The 22,067-nt window shown below is 29.4% G+C and overlaps 1 protein-coding gene across 1 annotated transcript in view; it reads left to right on the plus strand.

Annotated features, from left to right (window-relative positions):
• The first annotated feature begins 13,950 nt into the window (after positions 1-13,950).
• Positions 13,951-22,067, plus strand: part of LOC119687913 (protein sax-3) — a 115,819-nt gene continuing 107,702 nt past the window's right edge. Inside the window, exon 1 of the mRNA XM_038102463.1 lies at positions 13,951-14,810. Within this exon, the coding sequence (XP_037958391.1) occupies positions 14,501-14,810 (310 nt within the window). The 5' untranslated portion in view covers positions 13,951-14,500. The remainder of the gene's footprint in view (positions 14,811-22,067) is intronic.

Genomic DNA, 22,067 nt, shown 5'->3' on the forward strand with positions numbered 1-22,067 from the left:
TCACAAATTATTGCAGATTAGGAAGTCATGATAGAAGATTGAATCTCCCTTTGAAATATATCTGTCGCAGTTGTCAAAAGGACGATAAAAATGCGCCTCATCTGATTTTATCTTACGCAGCACATGATTGTCATCGTCTCACTACTCTAGGGACCACCTTTTTTAAGGATCTTGATCAACTCTGAAATCTCCTTTTAAATAGCCTTTTTTAAGCTTTACCAAAGGTTCAAAGTGGTCTTAAACCTCTAAGTTTTTTCTTTGTATGATAATACAATGGGACAATAGTCCCAAGTAGCTACCTTTGAATTGCCGATACGACTTTCCCTAACCTAATAAGGATTTAGCATAGACACAAAATATAATTGATCTTATTGTTCATTTATATTTTTCGATTATAAATAGGTCTATTATGATTCCACATATATGAAAGTTATGATTGCCATGCAGCGTTAATTGTTTTTTCGATCCATAAGCATTTATATCAAATAGTCAAAGTTTGTTTTACTTTTAATTATAATCAATTTGAAAGATGAACAAACTCGCGTTGCTGTAGCACTCGCCCTTAAGAAGAGAGTCAAGGACTTGTGTATGAGAAACCGATATGAAATTCATCGATTGTCATAACTTTCACTCAGCGTCTGTACTCGATTGCTATGGTTTCAAAAGTGCATATGGGCACAAAATTTTGTGTGAAAATAATTTTTTTTTTATGGTTTTTGAAATAAAAGTTCATTAGAGCGTAACCAGCGATTTGTCAAGGATTTATGAATTGGAAATTCTCAAAGATTGATGCAATTAACACATTTCTATGGTTGTGTTACACCAGTGGTTGAAGAGCAGCTGAATGCAGTTTCAGTTAAGTTTGGATTACTATTTTGGTTTTGTTATATTTTTTCCTAATGACATTGAAAACACATTTTGTATTAATTCAACGATGTCTTTCGATAACAAAAAGATACACTTATATAACATATGTATACTATTTTGTTCAGAATGTCTTTGTAGTATTCTATGGTATATAAGAAGTATTATATTGTTAATTTTTTTTCCTTTAAAAGTAGGACAATCAGTCTTAAGGAATCATAAAACTAAATTGAAGTGTTATAATTTCCATAGTATAATTCATTTCTTTTACTTATTTCTACCATATTGAACTTCTATTAAATGATAACAGTATAAGTTATGCCACTGTAACCAGTAATTATAAACATTTCTTCATACTAGTTAAGCCTTAAATACTTATCTTAATGTTAACTTGTTACATTTGCCGTTACTATTTCTCAGGTAATTAGCAGGGTCGTTTGCTTCGATTCTGGTTTGATAGAATGTATTGAGAAGTTTAAATACTTTCTTGACCATATGTTATGATCCTTGAGTATCTTTAGGTGAGATTTTTATTAATTTAATGATTTTATTTACAACCGTACTTATAGCTAGACCTTTATGTTGATATATTTTTCTCATATTTTTGACGAACCTATTTGCCGCAAATAATTTTATCACCATAAAAACAAATAAAAATCAATACATATAACAGATATACGTTTTTACTCTATAACAATCTCAAATTCTATACTGTGAATTCAGTGTATTTCGGTTTTATTACTGCTCTTCAGTCTTTTCATCAAAAATTTGCATGTAGTGTAATATCTAAACACGACATCGTCAAGTTGAAGTAAGCTATAGTTACATCTTTGACAAGTACGGCATTAGTTTAGGCTTCAACTGGGTGAAGTCTACATGAATTGACTTCGCAATTTAACTAAACTCGATATTTTATCGTAAAGTTATTTAAACCATCAACAGCTACTGGTAATAGACCAATCTCTTTTGCGCTAGTCTAGACGTGTTTCAAAAAAATATTAGTTTATATTATCTGTAGGGAAATTTTTAACAAAATTTGTAGTTAATTAGTAAATTTATTTTAAATAATTTTTTCCTTTTGCTAATTTTTTTTTTTTTAAAGTGACTCTTCTTATGACGAAAAGAAACTAACTATTTAAAAGTAAGTAGGATTTGAATAGAAATGATAAGACAACAACAAAAATTTTAGTTAATTTATTGAAGTTTGGCTGACCATACAACGCTATTTCGAGTATTAACAAGGAGAATCTTTTTTGGAGGATCTTGATTAACTCTAAGACTACGCACCAAATAGAGTTTTAAGCTTTGCCAACGTTTAAATGTGGTTTTTAAACGTCTAACTTTTCTTCATACGGTAACACAATGGACCAGTATAGCAATGGGATCTTTTGGATCGCCGATATAACCTAACCTAACCTATTACAGTTTTTGTGTTTCAGCATTTAACCTTTTAGCTACTTATAGTGAAACAATGCTCTTTGTAAAACACTAATTGTATTTGTATGTAAAGAACACAAGCTCATCATATTAGCTGCCAGCATATCTCTAGTAGATTAATAGAATTCTTGTCTATGGTCTGGGTCATATAAATTTTTTTATGATAAGACATGGACTAGAAAGTTAACTATTTGTTTATAGAATTTGTATTCTACGCGATTTTATTGTTTTCAGACTTGGACCACAAAGCAATTTAAGTCGATTGATTATAATTTTGATTTTGAATTATAATAAAATATAATATACCACAGATATAATCACAAATACTTATTATATTATTTTATATTATTTTTTTTTTTGTTTTATTTTATAAAGTATGTACATGTTTACCTGTCTATACAAACTTATTATTCTACATTTAATAAAATTAAACAATTAAATATAATTATATAATTAATATAATAATATATAATAATATAATAAATTAATATAGTTTAATATTATTAATATTGACAAGCCTTATAAAGTATAAAAAATTTAATAAATTATAGTTTATATACGATACTATTTTTATATGTTATTTGACAATATTAGCTTTCACTGGAACTATTATTTATTGGACTAATTTAATTATATATTGATATATAGTATATATACCATATATATACATTTTTAAATCAACTTAAAAGGTTGAGATATTTCTTTTTATATATATTCAAAAAATGTTCTATAAATTTACAGACAGCTAATGTCATTCGTCTTTGGATATTAGGTGTTTTAAATATTGTTGTCCGGTAATCTTCCACTCTTCCAGAATCGGATTTCGAAAGATATATATTAAATTTTTTTTACCAGAAGAAATTATTTTTTTCTTGAACAATATTTTTTGTGCTTTGATAGATACTTTTATCTTAAAGTGTGCATTTCATAAATCCATTAAAGTCTTTAAAGTAAATTTCATGAAATTTATTTAGGCCAGTGATATTTCATTCAAATTATTTTGCTGTAATTATTGTATGAGTTGAACAAATATTATTTTAGCGGAGGGCAAAACTGTGTGTGATTAATATTTATTTTGATTATATTAATTAATTAAAAAACACTAGCACAATACACCCTGAATAAATACAATGAAATAGACATAATATGTTATTAAAATAATATTCAAATAATAATTGTTATTAAAACATTCAAATCAAATTATCATAAATATTATCATTAACGTCAACATTATCATTATCACTATCACCATCTGCCTCTGCCACTGCCTATGTCTCTGCCGTTGCTTCTGCCTGTATCGTCTCTGCCTCTATTTCTGCCTCAGTAACAGTGACTAAGTTCGTTTGTTTGCATCTGAACGCCCATCAGCAATACAAACATCACCAGTGTTTTTATTATTATCATTAGCAACCGCGAGTGAGCCGAACCAGCACATTCCAACGAGGTTTTCAATAATTAAAAGCCTTCATAAATTCATTAAAACTTCGCGATTATAAATACCGAAATGCATTTAGGTTGCTTAATATGTCAGCGGGCTTGTCGGTTTGTGTGATTATGCACTCGAAGTAGTGATAATTCAGATTTTTATCATCGAGTTGTAAATTCATTTTAGTATAATGCACTTTTTGCCAAATGATGTAGTTTCGAGGTTGTACTGAAATCTTCGAGTTGTAAATACACTAAAATATATTTTAAATTAACCAAAGTATAGAAAATTGAAAACTTTTAAGAAATCTTATAAGCCACAGAATAGAAAAATAGAAATAAAGATATATGCACAGATCTAGAGAGTTCTCCCATGGGGACGCTATAAGGATCATGCTTAAAAAATTGGATTAATTGGATTACACAAAACAAATTATTTTTGTACTTTCTTTTTGTATCATTCCGTGTTTCATAGTTCCGACAGAAGAAGACCGCCTAGATGTTTGCCAACTAGAAGATGCTCTTGATCGACATCCTATATCGGATGAACGAATAAAACTCTGTAATGTGATGTTGACCTGGAGAAATATACTAAGTTGATGAAGATATTGCAATAGTTCTTTAAGTGGCGGTGCAAACATAATCCCTAACATAATACTGATAATATAATGTAATCATTGGTTCTTTCTGAAAACTTAGTAGAGAATGAATGATCAAATGAATACTTTAGCTTGCTAAATAGAATTTCAAAACCTTAATTTAATCTTACTTATAACAAGTAAAGTGAAGGATAGAACCTTTATAATCGAAATCACTTTATCTTTGAAGAATTCGGTGTTGATAGTCATTATAGATGTTGAGAATATTAAAGTTGAAAAAGTAATTTAAAGAACGATCCCTAAAATTTTATCATAGTTATGATCCATATTTGGCATATTGTGTTGTGTGGGAGTAAGGCACTTTTTCTTTCTAGATTGGGAACTTTTCTTCGAATTCATCAATAATGCCGTATAATATTTAGTATTGATTGGTTTTCTTCTTTAAAACTAATCGTTAAATAGAATACCTTTCGCATTTAAAAAAATGGAATAAAAACTAGATGGATGATTCTTGTTTGTTGCTGTTGACTCAGCTAACTGCCGATTGGAATATAGAGTGAAATCGTAGATCCAACCTTCATCCATTGTCGCAAAACACTGGATCAAATCGATTTTATTATTATTAAACAATACGAATTAGTCAGTACACTGTCAATTTGGATTTCAAAAAAGCTAATCAACTATTGATCAAGTTAAAGAGACAAGCTTTTTTTAAAATATGTTACAATTTTTCGATAAGATTTGTTATGTGGGTCTGTTACAGAAATTAAAACTAATGTTACCGAAATAACACGATGACTTCATTTTACCGTATCTGGAAGGTCCATACTTCAGTTCTTATTATTCTAACTTAAAAAATCTGTGCTGATATGCCATGACAGGTTTACTCCTGTATCTGTTTTATATGGGTGACTTGTCCCATCTTGTGACGATAATAGCCTGGTTATTAGAGGTATTCTTTTCGTACGTAAGGATTACCATAAACTAACTTTATCCACGAAACGACATTACAATCAGATACAAAGTGATTATAATTCGGTTTGCTTCTAAGAATTTTCGACTTACTTTATTAGCGGAACAGAAGAAAAGTAGCTGAAATCTGCGCCATACGTTATCATCACTTTATACCAGAAAGGAATAATAGTCTCTCAAAACTCAATGTACTGCATCTTAAAAAATTCTACCATATTCTACAGCAGAATATCTACGCTCTTGCAAATAACGTTAATGCTCCTAAAATGACACAAAGGAAAGCAATAAAGTCCAATAGATAAATGAGCGAGGAGACTTGACAAAAAATATGTGATCGTAAATTTATTAAAAAAATTTAAGAAGAAATAAGATGACAGGGCGAAATTTGACTGAAATCTGAAAGCGGTGCATACCAACTGAGCGATAGGGTTCTATCTGCAAGGAAATTGGTCATTTGTGTGTGACCACATATTTTATCTATGCGTATGGAAATAAGGCATCGTCACAAAACTGGCATAGGAATGTCAGTAGAAGTATAGACAGCAATAACTGGAGAGGTATTTGTGTGCTTCCACTCATATAGTTCGACAATATTTCGGATCGCAAAAGAAAATAGTTGGTGAAAATATGAATCCTGTGATCTCAAAAATCATTGGCTGTCATAGCAGTTTTCCTCACAGTGTTTTAGTCGTAACCAATTCGTCGGTTTCTTTCTAGTTATATATACGAGTAGTAATCCAGTCATAAACAATTCGTCCGTTACTTCTTAGTAATATATACCAGTAGTGGTACTTTCAAATAATAATGTTTAAAATAATAATGTTTAAGTACATGTTTTTAAATTTATGACGGCTGTGAAACTAATTATAAGTTGAAATGTCTTTATTATTATTTTAGTATTAATATGAACCCTGAAGTTCAAAAATTTGTGAAGGTGAATTATAATTTATTGTGGTTTAATATTAGTAGTCTCAGAAATATTGAGAAATCAGCACATGCTCTGCTCGACATAAAATCTTCTACAATCTACCGTGACAGCATATCACTTGACAGCCCACTCGTATGGGTTCGGCAATGCAACGCGGATTTTTGGTTTCGATGTGTCTGATATTATGACACCGTGTACGCACACGATCACGCTCACAAGGCTGACACTGCAGTAATTCAGAAGAATCAATGTTGACACACCCTCCAATGGGCACTACAAATTGGGCAATACAGCGCAGCGGACATTTTTTTGGACAATGACAATGACAATGACCTGCATAAGTTGTGTTCTTAGAAACAAATTTGCTTCAAGAGTTTTTGTGCATTTGTATTCCACCTAATTTGTAGGCTTTGGCTCGATCCCCTATGCACCCTCAGAGTGGGCACGAGTTTTTAATTTGTTAGCTCATGTTCAAGTTCGAATACACACAAATACAAAATTCAAAGCATAGTCATTGGTCTCGGAATTACAAATTCGACGACTTGCATTTTAGTAATGCCCATTTTAATTAGGATTTCATTCTTATTCAGACAGCCTTAAAAAATTTCGAAGGCGTAAATGTTCGCACTTTAGTCACCCTTCGTGTCAGCATTCCACATGCTGCTGTTTCAGCAGCATCAGCAACCGCTGAACTAACTGATCCCGCTGATGTATCTTGATTCAGACGCTGATATTCATCAGGCGTTGCGGCATCTTTGCATCATTAACGCCAAGCAAATTTATTTACAGTGGCGAAAATTGTATCTGCTCCTCACAATAAATTTCTTCAGTGTTCTTTGCTTCGCTCCTGGTTAGCTCAGATCGGGTTTTCACTGTGTTCTATCATAAAATTGTAAAATATTTCGATTGGTGAATCGCGATAAGCACGCGTGCGCGCCCGCCTGCTGTTATTCTTTACGCCTGCTTTGCATTTATGCCGAATCTGTTGTAAAAATATATTTTTTGTACATTCACAGATACACACACACACACACACACACACACATTCCTAACAAAAGTATATAATTAAAAACAAAAGTACAATACTCAACAAATTCTTGAATTCGTTGCTTTAATTAAAATTTTTGAAGTTAATTAACTCCCCCACCCAAAATAAATTTTTCTTTCGCCACTCAACCTAAAATCTACAACTCACATGGGGCTCACATGGGACTCAGCTTTGTCTCTCAACCGCAACTATTAGAAGCACTGTGTCAAGATTTTCTGTTTTAAAAAAAAGTGTTGTTGAAAATTTAAGGATCTTACAGATTCCTTATTCCGTCTTTGAAAACAATCAAAAAATTCCAGAGATCAGAAAATTCAAGAAAAGTTGGTGGACTTTAAGTTAATATCAAATTTGATAAGTTCCTTACCTTAGAAACCACATAATGTTTTAACAAGATTTTGTTTGTAGACTTAATTTTGATCAACTCATTCTTTAATGAGTGATATTTTCAGATCCTTATGCCTTTATTATTTTTATTTTCTCATGTCTCTTGTACCATGGATCACCTGATATAGACCGAAGAATTTTAAATTGTGGAAGTTGAATTAAATTAATGCTAGTTGAGCAGAACATGGGGTTTATCTATACTTCCAAACTGTTTTAAGTAATCGCCTATTAAACAAGTCTTTGACTTCGCTGCGCTAAGAGATTATTACTCTAAATTAATCTACAATCAAAATTAATACTCAGATATAATCATTAAGCGATATCATTGAGTGTGATTGTAGAATATCTCTATTCACTTTGATTAGATGTTACATAAGTGCTTTTAAGTATTCCAGAAAAGGTTTTTCTAAAAAGTAACTATACAGAAACCCTGACAATACTGCACTAGCATTGCTTTATTAACAAGCGTGCAACAGATTTTCATGCATAATACTACGAAGTCGGTTTGGACTTAAAGGTAGGTTTCTAAAAATCGAAGTAGTGGTTATTAAACAGTAGAAATACATACGGTAACTAGACTAAAAAAGTAACCTCCAAAAGTTTTAACCCATTTCAGTGAAATGACCTATTATAACTTTGAATAAGTTCATTAACATAATCGTCATGATTAGTAACATGTCCCTTGTTAGTCAGTCATGTGCTTGTCATGATCAAAATTGTTGTTGTTTTAAATGCAAATTATGAAATGGAGAGTGAGAGAAATAACAAAATGTCGGTTCAAATTTGTTTATGAGAAACGAGAATATCTGTGGCTCTCTTTCCCTCTGTCTTATCTCTTAGTCAATGTAGTGTTGTTCAATAATAAATGTCAAGTCTTGTATCTTTTTGAAGCATATTATTATAATTTCTGTGCCACACTGTCCAACAAAACCCTATGCAAATTATCCTATGCAAAACATGGTAATTAATTTCAAGGATGCTCAATTCACTCAGAAAGAGACAGAGAGAGAGAGAAATAGAGAATGAGTGCGAGTGACAGAGACAGGGGTTATACATATATATATTAAGGCATATATGCTTATAATAAATCTTCATACAAAGTAAAAGCTATATAATATTTAATTGAGAAATGTATGTAGATAAAAACAAAAATATATAAAATTCAAGCCGTAATTTTAAATATATATGTATAAACAAAAAATTACTAGCTAATTTATAAACTAAAATCCGACCTTTCATTAGCACCTTTATCTTGGTATTTTTCTTAATGCTCTTAGATTGAAATAATAAAATAGGATCATAGCCTAAAGAAAATTGGTGTTAGACACTTCCAAGAAAACATTTTTTAATCAATGTGATGTAGAGAAAATTTACTTTTAAGTCCACGGTCTGCATATCTGTTCAAGGTTTGCTACTCCGATGTTACTTTGTACGATCACTGATTTATTGATTTTGGATTTAGTTGTTGACGGAGCGTCTTTCAAGGTTTATGTTGGCAATCATTCCAACAGAACATTTCAGCTATCAGATTACATATGTGTTTCAAGAAACTTGAAATTTTTCTACAGAATGTTGTCCTTCTTCTTTCGGGGTCTTAAAGTTGAGACACTAGCAATATATTGTAGAATAATGATTGTAGCTGTGGTTATAGCATCTGCATTTGTTAATGCATCATTTTTGTTTATATCGTCGTTGTTAGTAACATGGCATTAGCTTGGGTATACTCTTACCTATATCACCAGTTCGATAGACATTGCAGTTAATATGCCTTTCCGATTTGTTTCTTCAGCAGTTGTTCTACATTATTTTTCGGGGGAAATTGAGGGATATTGCAAGGTTTGCACACAAAAGTGCAGGACTTGAAAACGTAATAGGGTTGATGATAGTTTTTGTATGTTAATGTATCACTATTTGAAGATTTTGCTCTCACAATGATAATTAGAATTAGAATCATCTGTAGTATGTTTTAGTAAAGTTCGTGAAATTCCTTCATTAAGCGAAAAGTAAAAATTTGATTTGTCTGCTTGCAACTTTAAACTAATAATTGCTTGGTTAAAATTTATTTAGTGAGTGATTGTTTCACAATTTTAATAATTTGTCAATGTTCAATTTTCGAATGATAAGCATAGTAAGAATGGATGATTGTTTTCCTTTGTCGGATTTGTTTTCAAACAGAAATAAAAAAACAAACCAAATTGAAAAGATATACAAAATTAGCTGCGCTTGCAGAAATATTGTATAATTGCGGTGTTCATTAACTCAGATTAAACCTCCAATCCGACCTGCACATGACTTAAGTTCTTAAAAAAGTAAAGGAAAAATTGGTACGATTTTGAAGTGCAGGTCTCGCCACTCATACGTTTGCTTATATTCTCATAATTTGTTTATTTGCCTCGCTTTCGTATCAGCCGAATGGATGATGAATGGGATGTGAGGTCTGCTATTTGAAAAGGGGTGAAATATAAGTAGAAACGTATGATGTACTGAAGTCCCAATTGGGGATTTGAGTCATAAAAATGCTATTACGAAAAACAACATTTAAATCACGTTTTAAGATGTACAATTAAATGTCAAGTTCGTTGTATAAATATTTTGTCAATTAAACTCAAGCCATTAAATTATGATTAGCAAATCTTTGAAATACTGCTGAAGTTTACTAAATCAAAATTAACGAAAACTCAATAATGTTTATATATTATATTTAGTTTAATTAAGACATAAACAAAAACCTTCATACCATCAGACACCTGCGAGTCACTTCACACCAAATTAGCAATATTTACTGTGTGTGAATTATTTTCTTATCAATTTTAGTTATTTCCCGCTGCTGGGACCATCCATGCAGTACCAATTTGAAGAAATGCATTGCTCAATTATTATAGTTAGAACTTCCCAGTTTTATTCTATGTCAATACTATTACCTTTTACCTGTTACTTAAGATATTTATAAGATTCTCGTTTACCTGGCTCTGTTAATGCTCTGCAATTAAGTACTCGTTCACTCCAGTACGTATACACACACACCTACTATACTACCGACTTCCATTCGCAGCTACATTTTCCTATCTATACGTAGGCAATGAGGCCTTTTAACCTTTATTGTTGTAGCTAAGGAAACTTGTCCTGCTATTTTAACACCTGCCTGGATAAATGACTGCCTGCCGGAGGGATATGTGCTCAAACTCTATTGTGCCATTGTGCATCCTAAAACTGCTCTCAGTATTTGTAAAATATTTGAAAAATTATATTCATTGTGCTGCTAATATTTTTCGTTTCCATTTTTTGGGTTTGTTGGCATTTTCTTTTCTTTTTTTTCTATCTTTCTTTTTCTTTGTCATATCAATTTTTTCCTTTTGATTTCCCATGTTTGCTTCACACTTTTAACGATCTGCAACCTTACAACCTTACCTTTGCGGACTCTTTGTTGGCATTGTCTTTAACATATAAAAGATTCGACTATTATCCTTTGAGTCCGTGGCGTATTCGAACCATTCTGAAACTCATACGAATAGTTAGCAAAGCTAAAACTCCATCAAAAAAACAAATATGGAAATTATAGAAGTAAAACCCTATGGAAGAAAATGAATAAAATAAATTAAGTAGCAAAATTTTTTAGGAAAACCTCAATTTTTCGTAACAAAAAAGCTTATGAAATTGATTTTTACTAACTGATAAAAGGACACTTGAAACCTTTAATTTTGCTGGGCATGCAAAACAAGAAGAGAAGAACAATTATCAGTTTGAAGGTTTTAAATTGAAGAAAAGTAATGATGGACCTCATGACATATTATCCTTTTTTTGGAACATCTATGTCCCTCATTCGTACTTCAGCATATAAATCTGTTTAGTTTTTCTAGTAAATCGTGGAATTACATTTTTTAGATACAATTTCTTATTTTATATGTACATATGTATACAAAAAAGGAAGACATTTTTCATAAATTTTAATTAAATTTAATTAAATTTTAATTGAATTAAATTAAATTTAAAAAATTAAATTAAATTGTAATCAAATAAATTAAATTTTGATTAAATCAAATTAAATTGAAATTTAAATTATATATTTTTAAATTATAAGTTTTTAAATTTCTATAATTTTGAATTAATACATATATTTAATTTTAATTAAAATAATTTAATTGATAAGAAACAACAACAATATATTCTTTCCTGAGTTCCATAGTATATACCCTGATCAAATTTTCCCGAATTTTTCATATTTTCGTCATGATAACATATTCTGCATATGCTGTGAAAGTTGGTCTTAATGATAATTTTATATTTTGGCTCTAATCTACTCTCGTATTCAGCTAGATTTAAAATATTATAAATAGTCCTAGGTATTAGTAAAATATTTCTCATAGTTTCGGCGCACTTTTCCCCAAGTGGTGGCTATAATACCTGGACTGTTCCACTCCAAACGATAATGTTTCATTTTACATTTAAAAACATTTATGTTTTAGTTAGTAAAGTGAAAAAATTGAAAAACAATAACTAATTAAGTATCAAAATCTCAGTCAAGAATCAACGCAAGGCGCCAATTACCGTACATCGTTTAAATAATGCAAAATAATGGAAAAACACAAGTTGTGTAAACAGTTACTTGACAGTCAAAAATGATGTAGGATTTTTTTTTGTCATTCTTCTTTCAATAATTTTATAATTTTTTTTTTATGTTTATATTCCTAATATAGTAATTAACAAATACATACATATATGAAATAAAAAACATATATGTATACTAAAACAAAAAGTTCTCTTTTTTTGAATAAGATGTGAAAATTCTCAATTTTTTCTGAATGTGTAAACTCATACTTGACAAACTGTATATTAAATTTAAATTATATTCAATCAAATTTTAAATAAATTCAATTAAATTTTAATTAATTAAAATTTTAAATAAATTAAAGTTTATTAGAATTCAATTTTAATTAAATTAAATCAAATTTAAATTTAAATAATATATTTTTAAATACATAAATTTAATTATATTTAAATTAAATAAAATTTTAATTAAATTAAACTTTAATTAAATTCAATTTTAATTAAATCAAATCAATTTAAATTTGAATAATATATTTTACAGGTAATATAATTTAAATTAATACGTACATACATAGTTAGAATATTAAAATTTTACTTGAAATTAAAATCAAACTTATTAAATTCAATAAAATCTTATTAAATTATAACTTATTTTAATTAAATTAAATTTTAATTAAATGAAATTAATTTAAATTTTGATTAAATTAAACTAAATTTTTTTTAAATTAAATTTAAATTAAATTAAATTAAATTTGTGTTTAAGTTATATATTTTTAAAGATTTTATTGTAACTTGTATTTAAAAATAATTTGCTTTCATACGTAGAAGTGATACTAGACTTGCATTCTAATAATATTGAATTATTTATTGAAAAAAGTTTAAAAATTATTTCGAGATATGCGAGATATTCGATTTAAAATTATTATTTGAATTAAATTCTATAATAAAAAGGGGATGACTTTATATATTATTTTAATTAGATTTAAATTGAATTTTAATTGTATTTATAGTTTGTATGTTTAGTAGACAATCGGCTTAACGAATATCCTATATAACTAATCCTTTAAATATGAAGAACTAACAAATATTTTTAAATAACAAATATGTACATTAAAAATGTATTCTTTAAATAATAAATAGTACATATAAAATTCATTTGATTCATTCATTTCATTTCATTTATAACATTGCATTCTAAGTTATACTAAATCTAAAACAGTGAACGCGTTTCATTTATTTATTTAGTATTTCGTTCGCATTTTAAATGTTTTATTTTTAATATATTTCAGAAAAATTTCACAACTAAACATAGTAAACTTAATAATTTTCTTTGGTTTTGGTGATAAAAATATTTGTGCAATAAATATGCGTAAAATTACTTTATTTAAATAAATCCTTGTATGCATATTTACATGTATTGATTCATGTTGCCAACAACTTATAAGGTTCCAAATAGACATGTTGCCAGTGTAATGAGTTTTGCTCATGAGAAAATGATAGCAACATGCAGCTGAACGATATCCACTTCCACATTTTGAGCATGTCAACACAAAATGCAACAAGCATTTTATTGTGAAGGCATTGTGCAATGGAACAGACCAGACATGCACGGGCAGGCAAAAGTTGTAGAACGCAGTAAGTGTTCACACAATACAATCCACACACATATGAGTATTGACAAGAAGCCAGCAACATTCCTTGGACTACGTAAACATCTGTGCACTCGCACTTGCTTGCGGCTGTGCGTTCAGTTGCTATTAGATTGCCGGGCGGTTCGGATGCGATGTATTGCGCAGCGCGAGTTCTTTAAACAAAACATTCAGTTCAAATAATGTTTCGGATCAAACAAAATGTCAACATTTAATACGAAAGTTGAATTAATAATTTAAAAACAAAATGAATAGTTTTGTGCAATATGTGGTATTTGAGTGACAAAATTTATAATAAAACGATGCCATAAAATTGTACTTAGTTTTGAGAAAATCGTATTCTGTGCGTTGAAAATTTCAAAAAAAAAAAAAATAATTTGAATAAAAAAAAAACAATACAAAATATAAATGTTCAAACAATTAAACTAAAAAGATTTAAATAAATAAAATTTATTTAAATAAAAATTAATTACTACTTTTGTGTTGTGTGTAAGTAGTGTGTGAAGTAGGCATAAGAACTGCTTGGAATAATTAAGAACCGCAGCTGGCGTCAAAGAATTGAATTGGCCAGTTTGCAGGCAACTTTAATTAATCGGGAAATATCATAAATTGCAGAAGTTGCAGAAGTAGTGCGTTTTGAATCATTAAAATGCAGTCCAATTTGCATACGAAATATCCAACTAACAAAACTAAACGCAACAAAACACTCAAACGCAGCAACAAAACTAACCTACACAAGAACAACACTGAAGAAGCTAACCATGGCGTAAAGTATGCGACAATCGCCATTGCTACACCAAAAAAATGTAGTAATGGCAACTGGAAGCAGGGCACTTACTTACCGTTGCTGTCGCCGCCGCTGTCGCCGTTGCCTTCGACGATGCCTTGGCTGTGTTTCTTGTTCTTCTTATTAGTCAGCGGTGGCTTGGATGGATTTAAGAAAGTTGCTGCACTTAAGGGTAAGTTTTCTCAGTCCATTTAAAAATAGAACAGAAGCAACAATTTTGAAATCCCGAATTAGAAATGCTTGTTCTCTCTCTACGACGTTTTGCTTGAAGGCTGGTAATTCCTTGTCGAATTGTCAGAAAATAATTTATTTCTTCTGGATTAGTACCGACTAGTTAGCCTGACAGTGGTGGGATTAACTATTCGAGGTACAATATGGTAATATGGTAATATGCGACAGATATTATTTAATAGTAGAATCGTGTCATTTCTTATGGGTCAGGAGAACATATTTCTGAGATTAACACATTTGTTCAATTTTATAGTTTTATCTGAGCGCATGTGTGCGTTTCTGTCTAAAAATAACAATTTTTAACAAATGTACTTATATTATTTTTACATGAACTCCTCTAATTAGAAATAAATTTAGAGAAAAAAATTAAATAAAAATTCTGGAATATAAAATTATTAGTTGACGAAATAATTTTTAATGTCATAAGTGCGATATATGCATATACGAAAGGTAATAGAGCAGACATAAAAATTCTGGATTGACGAAATTATTGGTTAAAAGAGCGATCTATAGTTAGAAGAATAATTAATAATCCCTTAACTGCAATATATCCGCCATATAGAGATATTAGTAAAGAAAATGTTAAAATTCTGAATTGTCAAGTAAGTTAGTTAGAAGAACAATTGAAAATGCCATAACTGCGATATATTCTTTATATAGAAAGACTGGTATAGAAAATTTTCTATATTTTCTGATTGCCAAGTTAGTTAGAATAGTAATTGGAAGTCCCTTAATTGCGATATAAGCATCATATAGTGATAGTATATGTTACTTTCGTAGTTGAAATGTGTTTCTCATTTCAACTTACTCTTATTTGTTTATAAACTACTATCCTATACAGAGATCATTTGTAGAACCTACTGTAGTAAATTATAAATAAATCACAAAAAGATTGAATAATACATTCTTAGTTGCATTTTAATACTTAGCTAACGTTTCAAAATGTATGCAGTGAGGTATTTTCATCGAATTTTCCTCCTTATAAGTGTTAACCATTTAAAGTTTTGTTTACAGTAGACTCTCGTTCAACCAACCCTTTAAATAACGAACGATTAAACATTTGTAAACAAAAAACATACCAAAAATATTATTCTCTTCATATAACAAATGCGGCATATAAAATACATTCGATATAATGAAATGCCTCGACATAATATATTTCCTTATACTCAGAGTATAGTGCGTTGTTTATATGTACTCTATAATATATCCTCAAACATATGTTTCTACAATATATAACAAATATAATGTATCATCTTTATGTCAACTAATTTTCTTGTGCAAGTATCGAGCCTACACCAATCCGAGTGCGTCCTTAGGATATAAAAATGTTTGGTCAAAAAAATGTGAAATGCCGTCGGTAAATTTGAATTTTAATGGACGTTTAATAAAATAAATTTTGAATATTTAAAGTCAAGTCAAGATATATTTAATTGTTTTAGGAATATCAATATTTTTAAGATTTAAGGATATTTTAAATATTTTTATGTCCAAAATTATAGTGAGAACTTTAAATAGTATGCGGACCCACATTTGATGTTTACTTCAAAATACATTTGGTATTAACTTGATATTATATAGTTCATAAATAGTAATTTTTATAGGTTTTTGGATTATATATGTGGTTCAAATTATGTTTTTATGAGCAAAAAGTTTATAGCTTTTTTTAGAAAATTTAAAATTTTTCTCAACTAAAAACTGATTGGTTTTTCCATATCGAAATAATTTTCATTAATAAATACAATAGGTTTAGAGGTAGAGCAAGCTAGCGGATATTACGCATAGACCTAATAGGTCCGTAGCAATACCAGTTAATATACATAATAGTGATTAATAATATATATATAGTTTTGCTTATCCTTATCTCTGTTTCAATTGATCGTTGAATAAATTGTTAGTGATTAATTATTTAACGTATGAGCACTTTTTTTAGGCGAATTTAATAATATATACCATATATATTATATTAATAAAGAATTATATAATAGTAATATTATACAATGATACAGTAAAATCCTTTTTGTACCACCAGATATCCATCATTAAATTTCACTAAAATAAATAATTACTTTATTGAATTGAAGTATGCTGAAGAACTATGCATTCCAAGATCCAAGAATCTGCCAACAAATGTATCTTTTTCTCTTTGCAACAAATATATTTTAATAAATATATAATCTAATTCAAATAAAAAAAAATTGGTGACATTTTCTTTTTATAAATAAAAGTAATACATAATTTTAAAAATAATAATTTTATTTTAATGTATTAATTTAAAAAAAAAAAAATTTAAAAATGATTCTCAAAATTAGAGCATCCTAAAATATCACTGAAATTAGATAATATATCTTAATTACGTTCACATTTCGTTTTATGTAGAAAATAAAATGAGCCAACAGATTGGAAACTTCAAGTATCTTATATTGTTTGTATACTAAGTATCTGGTATTTCGTGTTTTAGCTGCAATTAAAGCGAATTTTATGCATTTAATTATATAAAAATTCTTAAATAATTGAATATTAAATTAATTTTTTTTGTGATTGGCTTCAATTGACTCATACTCGTATCCAATATGACATTACTTTGCTTTCTTTGGTTTCTAGTATTCATTAATTTTATATACAATGTAAATATATGTTTAAATATTGCATATCAAATTCTATTGTATTCTTAGACGGAACTGCATTTCTTTAATGTATAGATACAAAAAAAAAAAAAAAATAGGTACACAAACAGATACAGTTATTGAAAAATGTTAGTATAAAAAATTTGTAAAACCTCTTAAGCTTCAAAGCCATATCATTTTTTAAGTTCGAATTAAAATTGGATAAACCTACAGCTAACATAGAAAGAAATATTGTTGGAGTCATTGATATTGCATATTTTTTCACATTACCTCTCTTTTTAAATTGACACACTATTGTGAAAGACACTCCAATTGCTTCAACTCATCTAAATTATACATACATCCAATGAAACTCTTCTAAATACCTATTTAAGGCTAGTAGTTTAATTCCAATCATTTGACTAAAATTTGTACCCTTGAAACCAAAACCTTTGACTTCAATAATAAATAATAGTCATGAAGGGCGAGATCTAGTGAATAAGTGGGATGGTCAACAAATTTGAAACGCAGTTTGTATGAGGCAATCCATTGACTTGTTAAAAAAAAGGTTTTCCTATACAAATGGGTAGTTCTTCGATAATTACTGCTTTTAATTCATAAAGTCATGTGCAATAGCATAGTATTTTTTAGTTATTGTGTGATTATTTTCGAGATTATTAGTTAACAGTACGTCTTTGTCTTTCAAATACTATAGTCAAAACCCACCCGATTGACAGCCCATCATCCGTCTTCTTCCATGCCCTTTCATCTTTTTCAATTCACTATTTCTATTATTATTTGTTCTCCAAATAGTAGTGGTGGTGTGAATTCACCACTACTGTATCTATGGGACACACATTTGTGTTCTGCGTTTAAAAAGTCAACTCCGTTTTATTTAAACCCTTCTGTTAAGCCCCTTTATTCGAAATCTTTTAATATAAATTAATATAATATAAATTAAATATAAATTAATTTTTTTTTATTCGTCTTTGATGATTAATTTTGTCCGAATACTCTTGGCAAATGAATTGCAGTGTGAAATTAAAAATCGTTCATTTTATAATATTTTATAGTCATATGACTAGGTATTGAGCTAGAACAATGTTTGTGTGATGATTTGTTTCATCATTAAACATCCGTATGGTCAACTGTTGTTTAATTTTTGGGATCATACCCATAGATACATTATTCAACACCTGCTGCTCGTATCAATCGATATGTAAAGAGTTTATATGTTTCTATTTCCGATTATATTTATTCCATATCCATATAAATAAATATGTGTTTTTTTTAGTTAAACATGCGGTACCTCATCCTATGTTCTTTAAGGAAGATATTCACATTTATTATATTATTAGTACAATTTACTGATCTATATATTAGCTTTGAAATCTACATAATGAAAAAAGCACTAAAATTTCTTATTGTATTGGGAGATACCTAGAAAAAGATATTTTTTCAAAAAACATAACTTGACAAAAGTGTTAAGAGTCTTTGAAATTTAATTGCTTCAACAATTTAATGGAGGGATTAAATTAATTGAGTTTGGGCCACATGTTCAGATTTTGATAATATTAATACAAATATGTTTATAAAGTTTCTCCCATCTGTTATACTATATAATTGAAAGATTATCTATCGGTATATATATTAAATACTATTGTTTCTCTTACTTATGATATTCATAATCAGTTCCTGTATCTTCCACTGGAGCATAGAGCCTCATGTTAGGGACTTATGTTAATAGCCATGTTTAAAAATGCTTTGTTTTTTAATAAACCGGTTTTAAAAGAAGAATTAAAAAGATAAGTTCATATTGAAAATGATCGGAATATATGGTATATTTGATCTGAAATTGTCTTCATAAAGTAGTGTAGTAGATATTGGAGACTATGTAAAATAATATATATTCATGTATTAAAATAATTATATAAATTGGTGAAGCGATGTACATTCATCTGCATATGTGCTAGTTAGCAAAAAAATTATTATTAGATTAGAAATTAGAAGGTAGAAGTATAAAAAAATTATTTTTTGACTTTAGTCGCGAAAAAAGAGTAACAAAATAGTAGTAAAGGTAGTTTTGATTTAATTCTTTGTGTAATATGCTTTTTAGTTATATGACTGTCTGTAAATCATCGTCCTAAAGCAAACATATTTGGTTAATTTTTTGAGACTGAAGACCCCCTCCCACTATATTCTTTTTGAAGGGTTGAGTGAGGATCTAATTTAGAAATCTAATTTAGAAAATATAGGCGCTAGAAGGTTATCATTGCTGAATGTTTCTATCATTTGATATGACATTTCTCCAACGTTTATGTTTAAAAGCAAATTTCAATCTATTTCTATGCTTGCTTCTGTATGTACATCGGTAGGAATAATCGAATACTTTGCTTTCCATTAAGTAGCATGGGTTAGCCGTATCCCTCTATGATTTGATTTCTGTTAAATTTTTTAAAATATTCCAATCATTTTCATAGTAAATTGTATAGAATTTTTAAAATTCTTAAATTGCTTTATGCTATTCAAATCCCATTATCTTTTGCTTATCTCATTTATAGCGAACAAAAAGCAAAAAAAAAAATGAGTATCTCTAGTATACTTAACCATAAAACCCAGTTAAATAACGTTCTGTGAAGAAATTGTTAAGGTTCTCTGTTAACCCAAATATGTGCAAGTTTTTATTATAATTTTTTCGTTCTTCGAGTGCATAATTTGAGTGTAAAAGTGTTGCTGTGTTGCATTGTTGCAGTGCTGCTGTGTAGCTGTATTGCTGTGTTGCTGTGTTGCTTCTTTTGTTTGAATATTACATACTTAAGTAGTGAAATATCAGCAGCAAAAAATTTGTTGAAATTAACTGAAATCTAAATAAATCTGTACAATAACAAAAACAAAAAGTGGCAGTACTAGAGCAGCAGTGAATTAGAATTTAACTATGGGAAAGACACTTAAATCTTGCATCAGCTATATTAAATTGTATCTCACCGCTCACGGCTGAAAAATTGTACTTGTGTTTTAGGTGAAAGAAGAGGGGGAGGGGGAAAATGTTAGCATATAAAGTTTTTTTTGTTTTGTTGTTTTTTTTTTAAATAACTCAAATTATCAAAACGAAGCAATTGAAACAAAAGTGCTGACCTACGTACAGCTAAAAACAATTGTAGAACTTTTACCCTCCTTAAACCCTTATGTTGGATAGCGCGTAGTGCAATGCAAAGCTTATACAATAAAAAAAACGAGCAATGAGCTGGAGAATATAAATTTTTGATAAAATTCCCTAGAGGGCGCTTATAAACATTAGCTGAGCTGGTGTAACGCTTGTTGCAACATTGTTGGTGCAACACAAAAGCATTACTACCTAAACTACAACTACAAAGTGAGTAACTGAACGGAGTGTAAAAAATGAAATAAAGTATTGTAGCAGCATTAGCTACGATTTATTTCATACACACACAGATTGTAGAGTAATAAAAAATAAAGTGGCAAAGTAATAGTACAGAGAAGCACGAATAAGAAAAATTGTCCCTTGGGTAGCATTACCCTTTTCTGCCGTCAATTCATTTTCCCTTGTCTCAAGCGCAGCTTTTGTATGCTGTTTATGGCATTTGTTGCAACTTTGATTGTTACATACGAAACGTTTAAGTTCACAAATATAAAAAGCCAAATTTGACAGTACCACCATTGTATGTCACCCTTCTCAATCTCTATACTATACTATACACAACATACTGAACCACCATCTTCTCTATAGCAAAAGCAAAGGCAAAGGCAAAGGCAAAAGTAACATCAACATCAACATCAACACCAACTCCCACTATTTATGGTAAATATTAAGCTTTGAAATGACCTTTATTTTACGACGGGGTGGCAACTGTATTCAAAAGTGTTGCATGCAAAATTGACAGGGATTTATCGGGTTGCGTGTCACACTTGTTAGCCTCCTTGGCGTGTCATGCGTCAGTGTATGTTAAATGTTTTCACGTGCGTAAACATGCAACACTGCATATATGCATACAGCAAACTGCTAAACTGCTAAACGGCTAAACTGCTATTGCAGAAAGGTACAATATAGTATACTTGTATTTATCAGTTCAGGCTCAGGCACAGATTTACTGAACGATACTTATGTTATGCATAAATGTGTACGTACGGTTCCCACAAGTCTTTTTTCTATGAATCTACATTGCATGCACTTATTGCACCAGAAAGTTCTTATCTGGCCCGGAATTAAATGGCGTTTAATAGAAGCATCGCGCATAACAAGAATCATTTTAAACTTTCCGCTCGTTCGAACTAGCGAACCGCTCGCTGGTGCGGGTATGGCAATATTTAAAGAATTACTCGTGAAATCGGCACACGTGATTTTAAAGCGATTAAAGTTAAACATTTGGAAATGTGTAAAATTAAAGATTAATTGTTGGTAAAACGTTGGAGAGCGTGACTGATACGCAACCATAAACCTCTATAGCTGCAAATAGCTTTATGCCAATACGACTATACATAACATACCATATATATGGGTATCTATTTTAATACTCATAATGGAAAAAATTGCCATCTGATACACACACACACACACACACACATTCACTTAT

The sequence above is a fragment of the Teleopsis dalmanni genome, chromosome X, assembly GCF_002237135.1.
Source record: "Teleopsis dalmanni isolate 2A chromosome X, ASM223713v2, whole genome shotgun sequence".
Taxonomy (NCBI): Eukaryota; Metazoa; Arthropoda; class Insecta; order Diptera; family Diopsidae; genus Teleopsis; species Teleopsis dalmanni.